Source organism: Carettochelys insculpta, chromosome 6 (assembly GCF_033958435.1).
Source record: "Carettochelys insculpta isolate YL-2023 chromosome 6, ASM3395843v1, whole genome shotgun sequence".
NCBI lineage: Eukaryota > Metazoa > Chordata > Testudines > Carettochelyidae > Carettochelys > Carettochelys insculpta.
Window position 1 is genome coordinate 72,444,289 of NC_134142.1, and position 14,314 is coordinate 72,458,602.

Consider the following 14,314-nt stretch of genomic DNA (forward strand, 5'->3'; position numbering starts at 1 on the left):
CTCACTATACAAGCATAATTGGTTGCCAACTTTCAGCTCGTAGGCGAAAGCTCACAAGAGGGACACTAAATTACCATTAAATACAGATAAAAGTCTCTGACTGGTTCCTAGCGCTCCTAACTCAGCAAAGGAGCAGCAGCATGTGGCACTGCTTTTGAAAGGTAAGTGAACCTTGGGTTTGGGGCTTGGGGAGGGTTAAAGGCTGGGGCACTTTGGGGCCATGAGTGGGAGGGAGGCTTAACACTCGGTGGTGGTTTGGGTCTGTGAGGCAGGTGGGCCATCAGGCTGCTGCAGGATGGGTGTGCGGGCCAGCAGGGGGTCAGGCTTGGGCGGGTTAGGTCTACCGGGCCAGTGGGGGGGTCCAGCTGCCACGGGTAGGAGCTGCAGGGCCAGTGGGGAAGGTCAGGCTGCTGCAGGCTTGGGTCACAGGGCAAGTGTCGGCGGGGGCGCGGGGAGGGGGGTGTCAGACTATGGCAGGTTGGAGACGCAGGGAGTGGGGTAAGGCTCATATTAATGGTGGGGGGTGGGAGTTCACTCATCTAGTGAACTAAGGTGGGTATATGTGTCCCTCGTTTAGGCAAGTACTCAGAAGTAAAGTACTCGTTTAACAAGGGATGAGCATACTTTGAATTTATCACCACTGAATTTCATGGGACATTTTGACATTTTGTTACCCAGTCACCCAGTTTTGTGAGATTCTTGAGTTTTGTAATTTCTTGTGGTCTTCTTTGCATTTATCTTGAGTAAGTTTGCATCATCTTCAAATGTTGAAACCTCACTGTTTGCTCCTTGCTTCAGATCATTAATGAAGTACATTGAACTGCAATGGTCTCAGCACAAACCCTTGTGGGACGACTATTCACCTCTCTCCATTCCAAAAACTGACCAGTTGTTCCTTTGTTTCCTGTATTTTTTTTTTTTTTTTTTTTTTTTTTTTTACCAGTTACAGATCCATGAGAGGCTTTTCTCTCTTATTCCATGACTGCTTATTTTGCTTAAGAACCTTTGGTGAGGGATTCAGACATGAGTGTGTGACATCAACTCTAATTAAATCAGACTGGATATGGCTCATCTACAATAGTGATGAGAATGTGAGAGTACCTGAATAAGAAATTACCTATTGTATTGTGAGAACCACTCCATGTTCTATTTAAACCTTGTTTTGGGGTGTCAAATTTCCATATAAATTTTAACTTGGTAGTTTCTCCCTGCAGTCTGTTTTTGAAGCTTTTTTGTCTGAGAATGGCAACTTGATCAAACTTTTCTGTTAGTCTATAAGGTGCCACAGGACCCTTTGTTGCTGTTACAGATCCAGACTAACACAGCTACCCCTCCGAAACTTGATCAAAAGATTTCTCAAAGTTCAAGTGCACTATATCCACTGGATTACCCTTGTTAATATGTTTGTTGACCCCCCTCAAAAAATAATAATAGATTGGTGAGACATGATTTTTTGTTACAAAAGCCGTGTCTATTCTTCCTCACAAACCAAGTTCATCTATGTGCTCAATAAGTCTGTTCTTTAGGGTAAATCAATTTGTCTGGTACTATAATTAGGCTCACTGGCCTCTAGTTGCCAAGATGGCTTCTGGTGTCTTTTACATCAAAATGAATTTGTGTGAAAAACAAGAATAAGCTAAGCACAAACAACAGAAACAGAAAAGGGCTAGCAATAAAACCAAAGTATTTGGTTTTATTTGCTTTCTAGTGATTAAAACATAACCCAAAAGGCAACAATGCTTGTCTTCTTGTTTTCTCACTCTGAGCAAGGCTCTGTGTATTAAACCAGGTCGTCAACATTAGTCAGGCATGGAAATCGTACACCCTGCCATCCAGTCATCACAATATCCTGTTAAATAAGGTAACTGCACAAAGGTGAGCTCCTGGCGGGAGAGTGTAAGCTGAGGGGGATGTGTGTGCACAAGGGGAGGATGGGGTGAACTACAACCTGTGGTTTGCTTTGATCTAGGCCACAAGACTTGGAGCTCAGCCTCCTCTTCCCCAGTAGTGGTGTAAGCTGGCGCTGGTGCTCCAGCTGCAAAAGGGGTGCTGTGACTGAAGAACCAGTGTCGGCCAGTTTGCGCCACTGCAGAGATGGAAGGTGTGTGTGTAGGTGGTCAGGGAGGAATACACTGCCTCCCCCCTCCTCATCCTCCCCAACCAAGCCGTGCTGACTCTTTTTATCTGACTCTTCCACCTGAGGCATATGCAGAAGAGGACATGGCCTCCTGAACCTACCCTGATCCAGAGTATTGGTCCATCCCTGTTGGCCCAGTGCTGGGTTGTTTCATCCTGGAATACTCACTTACAGCCACTTCTTAGCATCACCAATCCACATAGCTGGGGGTTCACTGCTCACAAATGGAAAGAATGCCAACCTCTTTGTTTCTTCAGTGATAAAATATCTTTTTGCTTCTCTTCATATTCTCCAGAGTTCGGCGCCTTTGTCACCAGAATCAGGATGGATCCGTGGGGGTCAGACTCCAGTGTCTTCCCAGGCTGATTTCACATCACCATGTTTATCTGGTTGATCTCTGATGCAAATGAATTATCCATGGGCTGTGGCATCACCATGCTCAGTCTACATTACAGCAGTAGTTTTCAACTGGTGTGCCATGAAAATTGTCCAAGTATGCCATGAAGTTTTGTCACTTTCCCCTCACTGTGGCTCTTTGCAGAGCCATCATAAAGAGAAATGATGTCCCCCACAGGGTCCATTCACAACAGAATGCAGCTGAAATGCTGCTTCCTGGTCCAAATGAGTGGCAGGGAGCCTGCACCGACTCTCTGCTGTGGCAAGGAAGACGGAGGTGGGGCGGAAGCCTGTTGAAGCTGGGACACGTTTTAAATGCTCCATCCCAGCACCAACAGGCTGGTGGCGAGGGGAGCCTGCTTTCAGTTGTTACTTGTCTACTCAACATCCCTAGCATGGCATTGAGCAGATTTTGAAAATGTGTCCGTCCTCACTGTTTCAGATGGTGTACTCTGTGGCAGATTTAAAACAATGCATTTGATCCTTGTTTAGCTTGTTGTATGTACTACGGAGTTGCAAATCTCTCTAGTAAGACTGTAACCAAAGTAAGTGTGATGTTTATGAGCAACTGATTCAGCCGAAAAAAGAGGGTATGCTGTGGAATTGTTTGAGCAGTGTGCAGTGTTACTGAAAAGGCTGGGAACCACTGCATTAGAGGCAGGAAGATAACTGTCTTCCATCTTGCCTTGAAAAATACCTGTTTCTCCCTCTTGACTACAGACTTCAAAGCTCAGTATCAAGTACATAATTCCTCAGGCAGTGTTAAGACACATTTCACAGTAACATTAACAACCAGCGTGTCACTGCTTTCAACTGATATCTTACACCTTCTTTATGTTTTCAACAAGGTGTTTCAAGTAAAACCGTTGGGCAGTATTTGGCTCTACAAGTGGAATTTGAGGCTTCTCTCCATGGGAGATTTTTTCAGTTATACCAGTATAATGATACTGGTAGAGTTAAACTGCTATTGATATAACTACTCCCATTTCCCACCTTCCAATGGGGACACACATTTCAGAGCATCAGCGACCTTTTCATTGTTGCTTAGTTTACATACTTCCAAAAGGACATATATTAAACTGAAAAAAGGCCCTGTTCTGGAATAAGAGCATCCATGTGGGAAGTTATACAAGTATAACTAAATTGGCTTAAATTCACACTGCACCTTATACTCGTACAACATCCCCATGTTGACAAGAACACAATTAGGTTGATAATTATGCATGAACCAGTGTAGACTCCCACTCCAGCTTCCAAAGCCAGATTGGGCTGCTGTACTATCAAGGGTAATAAAATTATTTTTGTCATCTAAGCACTGTTCACACACTGTTAGCACTGAACTCCCATATAGAAATGGTATGTTGAGTAAGAATAGCTATCACATTTCTGTACATATGCACATTTTAAAAGAGGCTTGCTAGTTTGCCAGCTACAGCATGCCTGGATTTATTAATATTAGTCCAGATGGGAATGCTTTACCAGCTGTACAAGTACAGTTGTATTAGTTTCAATCCCCACGTGAGAACACTTATTACAGTGTAAAATAGTGAGGGTTTTTGGTTACTTTAGCCCCTGCAAAGTGACATGAGTTAAAAAGTTCTCTTATATGGGACTAAGTGTCTGCTCAATGGGTTACACTGGTAAACTTTATTGATTTAAATTCACATCTTACTTTACATTGGTAGAGAGAGGGACAGCTCAGTGGCTTGAGCACTGCCGTGTGAACCCAGGGTTGTGAGCTCAGTCTTTGGGGGGCCCATTCAGGGATCTTGGGCAAACAGGTTTTTAATAAATAAATAAATAATCTGTCAGGGGGTGGTGACAGGTCCTGCTGTGAGGGCAGGGGACTAGATTCCATGACCTCTCAAGGTCCCTTCCAGGTCTATGAGTAGGTATAGCTCCATAATTTTTCCATACAGACAGGCTCTAAATGTTAGGACTCTGCAAAAAGCCGCAGGTTTAATCACTCCTGATTCGCTGGGACAAGTGGAAATCTGTAGACTTCACCCTGAACCACAACAGAGATGGGAGCAACCCTTTCAGAGAGTCACAGCATGGAACAGATAGGTCCTGATCAAAGGAAAGACAGGACCAGTAAAATTTAAGGAGAGAGCTCGAGTAAGGTTTCATGTCATGCAGTATTTTTTCGGAATCATCACTGTACTGGTACGTCAGACCCCCAACGGGGTGACTGATTTTAGAAAAGTATGGTTTTTGGTGAGGTCTACTTCAGCTGATAATGAAAAACCATCATCTTCTCCACCACAACTTTCTATGTATGCAAATGTAGAGGAGAAAACAGAACTTTGAGGTCACTGAATAAAAATAACTACATTCACACAAACTGTCATTAAAGAGACAAAAGGTGGGTGAGGTACTATTTTGTACTGGTTCATTAAAAGATATTACCTCACCCACCTTCTTCCTGGGATGGAAATGGCTATAACAACACTACATTAATTAGGTGGGTTGTTCATATAATACCTGCTAAATCCTGGCCACCCCAGCTTGTAGGTCGTAACTCACCTGGTTTAATGCTTTGCTGTCTTGCTGCCGCTCGTTCCATACTGTCTTTTACACAATAGTACAATTCTCGACACTGTAAGACAAGAGTTAGATAATGTGTTTTCACACTATACAGTAGCAATACTGCAGCAATGAAAGTGCATAGCAGCTAAACAGCATTGACTACTGGATTTAGTGTGTGGCTGCTCGGTAGTGCTGGTGACCTATGATATACAGGAGATGAGACAATTTACTGGTAGTTCTTTCTGGCCTTAAACTGTGTGACTAAGTCTCTCAAAAAGGTCAAGCCTTTTCCTCTTGTATGATCATTTCCATGAGTATATCCTAGGACAAGGATCTGCAACTGAAATAGCAAGAAACACCATTTTTTTCAAATTCAGTTACAAAATCAATACTTCGAGAGCCGCAATGCACGTGAATGAGACCGTCCTTAATAAATAATGTTAAGCCGTACTTTTTGTTACCATTATTTTAAAAGCAGTGCAGACACAACGATTTGTACTAGTTAGAAAGTTGTCATCCCATCTCCAGGCTTTACCCACCTCAGCCCCCAAATCTACCTCCTATCCCCAAGCTTTACCTACCCATCCTGCAAGCCCACCATCCTATCTCCCCAGGCTTAACACCTATCAGCCCCAAATCTGCCTCCCCCCAACCACATCCCTTGGATTTACCTGCCTGAGACAAGGAGCTCCGCGTGCTGCCCCTGCTCCTCCACAGCCACCACCTCCTTCTCAGTGTGGGTCCAGGAGGGCAGGCTAGGCTACCCCTCCCCCCAGCTCTCATGCAGCATGCGGAGGCTCCCTGAGGTGCCATCTTCCTCTTCTGGGGGCTTCCCTTAAGAACATAAGAACATAAGAATGGCCATACTGGGTCAGACCAAAGGTCCATCAAGCCCAGCATCCCATCTGCCGACGGTGGCCAATGCCAGGTGCCCCAGAGAAGGAGAACAGAAGACAAGTGATTTATCTCCTGCCATCCATCTCCTGCCCTTGTTATGAAGGCTAGGGCACCATACTTTATCCCTGGCTAATAGCCATTTATGGACCTGACCTGCAAAAATTTATCAAGCTCTTTTTTAAACCCTAATAGAGTCCTGGCCTTCACAGCCTCCTCGGGCAAGGAGTTCCACAGGTTGACTGTGCGCTGTGTGAAGAAAAATTTCCTTTTATTAGTTTTGAACCTACTACCCATCAATTTCATTTGGTGTCCCCTAGTTCTTGTATTATGGGAAAAGGCAAACAATTTTTCTATATTCACTTTCTCCACACCATTCATGATTTTATATACCTCTATCATATCGCCCCTCAATCGCCTCTTTTCCAAACTGAAAAGTCCCAGTCTCTCTAGCCTCTCCCCATATGGGACCCTTTCCAAGCCCCTAATCATCTTAGTCGCCCTTTTCTGAACCTTTTCTAATGCCAATATATCTTTTTTGAGGTGAGGAGACCACATCTGCACGCAGTACTCGAGATGTGGGCGTACCATAGTTTTATATAGGGGAAGTATGATATCTTTTGTCTTATTATCGATCCCTTTTTTAATAATTCCTAACATCCTATTTGCCTTACTAACTGCCGCTGCACACTGCGTGGATGTCTTCAGAGAACTATCCACTATAACTCCAAGATCCCTTTCCTGATCTGTCGTAGCTAAATTTGACCCCATCATGTAGTACGTGTAATTTGGGTTATTTTTTCCAACATGCATTACCTTACACTTACCCACATTAAATTTCATTTGCCATTTTGCTGCCCAATCACTCAGTTTGCTGAGATCTCCTTGTAGTTCTTCACAATCCCTTTTGCTTTTGACTGTCCTGAACAACTTGGTGTCATCTGCAAACTTTGCCACCTCACTGCTTACCTCATTTTCTAGATCATTGATGAACAAGTTGAACAGGATCGGTCCCAGGACTGAGCCCTGGGGAACACCACTAGTTACCCCCCTCCATTGTGAAAATTTACCATTTATTCCAACCCTTTGTTTTCTGTCTTTTAACCAATTTCCGATCCATGAAAGGACCTTTCCTCCTATCCCATGACCACCTAATTTACATAAAAGCCTTTGGTGTGGGACCGTGTCAAAGGCTTTCTGGAAATCTAGGTATATTATGTCCACTGGGTGCCCCTTGTCCGCATGTTTATTAACCCCTTCAAAGAATTCTAATAGATTAGACAGACACGACTTCCCTCTGCAGAAACCATGCTGACTTTTGCCCAACAATTCGTGCTCTTCTATGTGCCTTGCAATTTTACTCTTTACTAGTGTTTCTACTAATTTACCTGGTACTGATGTTAAACTTATCGGTCTATAATTGCCAGGATCTCCTCTAGAGCCTTTTTTAAATATTGGTGTTACATTGGCCGTCTTCCAGTCATTTGGTACCAAAGTGGATTTAAAGGATAGGTTACAAACCACTGTTAATAACTCCGCAATTTCACATTTGAGTTCTTTCAGAACCCTTGGGTGAATGCCATCTGGTCCTGGAGACTTGTTACTATTCAGCTTATCAATTAATTCCAAAACCTCCTCTAATGTCACTTCAATCTGAGTGAGTTCCTCAGATTTGTCGCCTAAAAAGGCTGGCTCAGATTTAGGAACCTCTGTAACATCTTCAGCCGTGAAGACTGAAGCAAAGAAATCATTTAATCGCTCCGCAATGGCACTGTCTTCCTTGATCGCTCCTTTTATATCTTTATCATCCAAGGGCCCCACTGCTTTTTTAGCAGGCTTCCTGCTTTTAATGTATTTAAAAAACATTTTACTATTGTTTTTTGAATTTTTGGCTAGCTGTTCCTCAAACTCTTTTTTGGCTTTTCTTACTACATTATGACAGTTAATTTGGGAGTGTTTATGTTCCTTTCTATTTTCCTCACTAGGATTTGACTTCCACTTTTTAAAAGCTGCCCTTTTCTCTCTCACTGCCTTTTTAACATGGCTGTTTAGCCATGGTGGTTCTTTGTTAGGTCTCTTACTGTGTTTTTTTATTTGGGGTATACATTTAAGTTGGGCCTCTAGTATGGTGTCTTTAAACAGTTTCCATGCAGCTTCCAGGGATTTTAGTTTAATTACTCTACCTTTTAGTTTCTGTTTAACTAGCTTCCTCATTTTAGTGTAATTCCCCTTTTTGAAATTAAATGCCAGAGTGTTTGACCGCTGCGGTGTTCTTCCCAACACAGGAATATTAAAAGTTATTATATTGTGGTCACTATTTCCAAGCGGTCCAGTAACAGTTACCTCTTGGACCAGATCCTGCGTTCCAGTTAAGACTAGATCGAGAACCGACTCTCCCCTTGTGGGTTCCTGTACTAGCTGCTCCAAGAAGCAGTCATTTAAGGCATCAAGAAATTTAATCTCTGAATCCCGTCCTGAGGTGACATGCACCCAATCAATATGGGGATAATTGAAATCTCCTATTATTACTGTGTTTTTTATTTTGATAGCCTCTCTAATCTCCCTTAACATTTCAGCATCACTATCACTGTCCTGGTTAGGTGGTCGGTAATATATTCCTAATGCCATATTCATATTAGAGAAATGAATTGTTATCCATAATGATTCTATGGAACATTTTGATTCCTTTAGGATTTTTACTTCATTTGATTCTATATTATCCTTCACATATAGTACCACTCCGCCACCCGCACGACCTGTTCTGTCTTTCCGATATAATTTATATCCCGGTATGATAGTGTCCCACTGATTGTCCTCATTCCACCATGTTTCTGAGATGCCTATTATGTCAACTTCCTCCTTTGATATGAGGTACTCCAGTTCACCCATCTTATTAGACAGACTCCTAGCATTAGTGTAAAAGCATGTTAGAAAACTACCACTATTTATATGTCCGCCTTTCACAGACACGGTGGATTTTTTTATGCACGATTGTTTTACATCTGATCTTGCCCATATATTATTTCCCACGTTCCCTATCTGACTAACTTCTAGGGAATCCCTGTCTATGGAGCCTCGTGTAAGAGAAGTCTCCGTCCGATCCAGGTGCTCCCCCGCACCAATCGGCTTTCCCCCACCTCTTAGTTTAAAAACTGCTCTATGTCCTTTTTAATGTTTAATGCCAGCAGTCTGGATCCACCTTGATTTAGGTGGAGCCCATCCTTCCTGTATAGGCTCCCCCTACCCCAAAAGTGTCCCCAGTTCCTAATAAATCTAAACCCCTCTTCCCTACACCATCGTCTCATCCACGCATTGAGACTCTGAAGTTCTGCCTGTCTATCTGGCCCTGCGCGTGGAACTGGAAGCATTTCAGAGAATGCCACCAAAGATGTTCTGGATTTCAGTCTCTTTCCTAGTAACCTAAATTTGGCCTCCAGAACATCTCTTCTACCCTTCCCTATGTCATTGGTACCAACATGTACCACGACGACCGGCTCCTCCCCAGCACTGCCCATAAGTCTGTCTAGATGCCTCGAGAGATCCGCAACCTTCGCACCAGGCAGGCAAGTCACCATACGGTTCTCCCGGTCATCACAAACCCAACTATCTATATTTCTAATGATCGAATCCCCCACTACTAAAACCCTTCCCTTCCAGGGCTCCCTGCTGCCTCTGACTCCAGTTGTGGCTCTGGAGGCTGCAGTTGCTTAAACAATGCCCACGGTTAAAATGGAAATTAGGTGTTTAAGTGGCAGCAGCCTCCAGAGCCACAAGAAGAGTCAGTGGCAGCAGGTAGCCTTGGAAGAGTGTACCCAGACAAAATCTCCCCACTACAGACCAGCTTTTGCCTCCCCTCTAATGTGCCTCAGAGCACACAGGGCACTGAACAGCAGTTAAACAGCACAGTCTTTGATGCCTTCCTAAAGGGGCCCAGATGTGCTGGCTCATCGTGACCCTGAGAAACAGAAAACACAGATAGAGGGCTAGCAGGCTAACCGTTAACGAGGGCCTCAGAGAACTGCCCTTGGCTGGCATTAATGGAGTGATGCACCCACACAGTTAACCCAGAAGAGAAATCTCTGCCCTTGTAAAAGAATGTCCTGTACTCCCAAATTCTTTATCTCCTGTCTTACAAGTGCAAATTAAGTAAGAATTGCCCTTGTAAAAACTGGCGTCACAAAAGACAGACCAGTACGATCTGCACCATATATAAGAAAGAAAATACGTGACCCAAGGGGTATAAAGATGGGCCCAGCAGCACACTGACTCTGAGTGCATTCCCACCAACTACCTGCTGGTTGGGTCAGGTGATTGCCTCCTGAGGTCCGCAACTGGGGACACCCAACCTCGTATTCGTCTTTCCGCAGAACTGAGTGACCAATCCTGGCTTGGCTACGCTGGTATCGAGAGACGCAAGGAGGGTAAGATGTACCCACATTAAGGTCTCCTTTTGGTGTACACAGTTAAAGAATTAGAGCTCTATAAATAGATGTCGTTGTATTAAGATGTCGTTGTACTGAATTGTAACGTAACCTGTTAACACCTGTACTCTGCTAGCATATAAGAAGTAGACAATAGCCTTTTGTAACCACATGCTTATAACTGTAGCTTAATAAAATTGTAACTAGTTAAAATCTAAGCCTGACTGCTGCTACTCTTTGTCACTGCAACACAGCCGGCACAATCAAAAGAACTTTAACTGTTTGGTTACCACAGCCTGGCCATAGGTGAGAGTGCTAAAAGCCTAGTGTAGAGTTGTGCCGCCTCCACAGGGCAGACTCCTGGCGTGCCCGTCAGCCAATCCTGGCTGCCCACTGCGACGGGACAGTGCGTCCTAGCAGTTGAAGTCTCGGGTGTGGACAGGCTCTCAGTGCTACCATTGGGGCACCCGTCAGCCAACTTTGGCTGCCCGCTGTGAAGGAGCTCTCTGCTGTAGCAGTAAAAGACTCGGGTGTTTAGGACCCTGGGGCATCCGTCAGACTTGCCCAGGCTGCCTGCTGCGAAGGAGTCCTGTGCTCCAGCAGTTAAAGACTTGGATGGTAACAAGGGCATAGTTGGTACCTCACCGCACATTACCCGGCCACTGGCTAACAAAGAGCTAGGGGGATTACCAAGGATCATTAGGTCACAAATAGCCAACAGTTTATGATATTTGATTACAGGCAGCATTGCAATAGTTTCTAATGACTGAACATGTCCCACATAATTTCCTCTCTTCATTCTTCTGATCCTCCTAGTAGTCCTTCTTTGCATCTGTTCCAGTTTGAATTAATATTTCTTAAACATGGGAAACCAGAATTGCACACAGTATTTCAGAGGAGGTTTGACCCAGGCTTTGTATAATGGTAATAACACTTCCTTGACCAGAAACTCCTTGCTTGATGCATCCTAGGATTGCTATAGCCTTTTTCTGAGTCACATTACATTGGCATCTCCTAGTCATTCTGTAATTGACCAACTCCTCCTCTATGACTACCAACTGATACATCCCTAAACCATAGCCAAAAGTCCTGCAATTAGTCCCAAAATGTACATGGCACGTTAAATTCATCCAATTTCTATTATTAAAATGTTCAAAGTCATCCTTATTTTTATATGATATTTGGGTCCTGTATTGGCAATATCTTCCAACTTTATGTTGTCTGCAAATTCTGTCTGTACACTCTTACTTTTTGTGCCAAGATCATTAATGTTTAATAAGACTGGTCCCAAGACTGATCCTTGAGGCGCTCCACCATTAAACTCTCCCAAACCTGACAGCTCACCATTCGGCATGATCCACTGCCATTTCCCTTTTAACTAGTTCCTTACTTACTGTTTTAGTCTTGTATTAATGCACACCTTCTCTAATTTACCCAATCATTTCCAGTGTGGCACTGTAGCAGACGGTTTACTAAAATACAAGCTGATTGATTGTATCTGCCTTTCCTTTATTGAAAAAAATCAACAGTTGCTTTTTCAAAGAAAAAGTTCAGTTGATCTAGCACGATCTACCTGCTGAAAAACACCGATGTATTTCACCCAATTACTATTTCCCTCTATGTCCTTAAATACTCATCTGTCAAAATTTGTGCTAAGAACTTGCATGCAATTGAGGACAAGATAATGTTTCCTGGATCAATTTTTTCCTCTCCTAAAATATAAGTATAATATTTACCTACCTTTCAGTTATCCCATCATAGTGCACGACCCTTGATCTTATGGATTTATTAAAATCCTTGCTACTGAACTTGTAATTTCATGTGCCAATTTCTTTAATTATTTTTGTATTGAAATTATCAAGACTGCAAGAGACTAATCAGGAAGGTGAAAGCACACATGGCAGCTAGCAAGAAATTTGAAGGGTAACAAGAAGGGTTTCTACAGGCACGTTAACAATAAGAATGTGATCAAGGAGGCTGTGGGGTCCTTACCAGATGAGGAAAGCAACTTCATGACAGGTGATGTGGGAAAAGCTAAAGTACTCAACGTTTTTTTTTTTTTTGCCTCCATCTTCATGGACAAGGTGAGCACCCAGACTATTACACTAGGCAATGCAGTATAGGAAGGAGGTGGGCAGCCCTCGGTGTGGAAAGAACAGGTAAACAGCTATTTAGAGAAGCTAGACATACACAAATCTATGGTTCTGGATTTTATGCATCCAAGGGTATGGATGGAATTGGCAAATGTCATTGCAGAGCCGTTGACATTACCTTTGAAAACTTGTGGGGATTAGGAAAGATCCCAGATGATTGGAAAAAGGCAAATATAGCACCTATATTTTAAAAAGGAAAGCAGGACAATTCAGGGAACTATACACCAGTCAGCCTTATCTCAGTCCCCAGAAAAATCATGGAGGCTCCTTAAAGAATCCATTTTGAGGTATTTGGAAGAGGGGGAAAGCAATCAGAAATAACATAGATTCACCAAGAACAAGTCATGCCTGATCAATCTGATTAGCTTTTATGATGAGATAACTGGCTGTTTGGACATGGAGAAGTCAATGGATGTGTTATACCTTGACATTAGCAAAGTTTACGACACAGTCTCTAACAATATTCTCGCCTGCAAATTAAGGAAGTATGGATTGGATGAATGGACTATAAGGTGAACAGAAAGCTAGCTACAGGATTGGGCCCAATGAGTAGCAATCAACAGCTCTATGTGTAGTTGGCAGTCAGTTTCAAGTGGCAGGCCACACGGATTGGTTCTAGGGCCAGTATCGTTCAAACCTTTTATTAATGACCTGGAGAGAAAATGGACTGGAGCCTCAGCAAATTTGTGGATGATGCTAAGCTAGGGGGAGAGGTGGATACGCTGAGGGCAGGGATAGGATCCAAAGTGACCTACATAAATTGGAGGATTGGGCCAAAAGAAATCTGATGAGGTTCAGCAAGGAGAAGCGCACAGCCCTGCACTTGGGATGGAAGAATTACAAGCATTGTTACAGGCTGAGGACTGACTGGCTAAGTAGCAGTGCAGCTGAAAAGGATCTAGGGATTACAGTTGATTAGAAGCTGGATATGAGCCAAAAGTGTGCCCTTGGAGCCAAGAAGGCTAATGGCATATTGGGGTGCACTAGAAGGAGCATTTCCAGCAGATCTAGACAAGTTATTATTCCCCTCTATTTGGCACAGGCAGGCCATATCTGGAGTACTGTGTCCAGTTCTGGGCCCCACCAGTATAGAACAGATGTGGATGCATTGGAGAGGGTGCAGCGGAGAGTAACCAAATGACTGGAGGATGGACCACATAACCTATAAGGAGAGACTAAGTAATTTGGGGTTATTTAGTTTGCAGAAGAGAAGAATGAGGGGCAATTTGATGGCATCCATCAACTTCTAGAGAGGATGGAAAGAGACTATTCTCAGTAGTGAGAGATGACAGAACAAGGAACAACTATCTCAAGTTAGAGAAGACTGGGAAAAGGAGATTGGATATTAGAGAAAACTATCTCACCAGCAGGGTGGTGAAGCACTGACATGCATTACCTAGAGAGGTGGTAGAATCTCCCTCTCTAGAGGTTTTTAAGGCATGGCTTGACAAAAAGTTCTGGCTGGGATGATTTAGTTAGGGTTGATTCTGCTTTGGGCGGTGGACTGGACTCAATGACGTCCTGAGGTGCCTTCCAGTCCTAGGAATTTATGATTCTATTATCTAAAACCCTAATTTGGTCCCATTAAGCAGTTTGAGTTTGGTTTCCACCTCAGATGTGATCGTTTCTTCTAAATCTTTGTTCCCATTAGGCACTCTCCCTAATATCTTAATTATTCTTATTAAGAACTCATCATCATCATCATCATCATCGGGCTCAGAGCCTGTTGGTATCCAATGCCTTGTTCACGGCTTCCTTTCATTTTCCCTGTCTAGTGCAGAGTG

General features: G+C 43.4%; 1 protein-coding gene across 28 annotated transcripts in view; it reads right to left on the reverse strand.

Moving 5' to 3' along the window:
- The window catches only part of MADD (MAP kinase activating death domain), a 158,494-nt gene that overhangs the window by 24,777 nt on the left and 119,403 nt on the right, over window positions 1-14,314 (reverse strand). For all 28 annotated transcript variants that reach the window (XM_074997286.1, XM_074997276.1, XM_074997294.1 and 25 more), the window contains one exon: window positions 5,060-5,132. In XM_074997286.1, coding sequence (XP_074853387.1) covers window positions 5,060-5,132 — 73 coding nt within the window. The remainder of the gene's footprint in view (window positions 1-5,059; window positions 5,133-14,314) is intronic.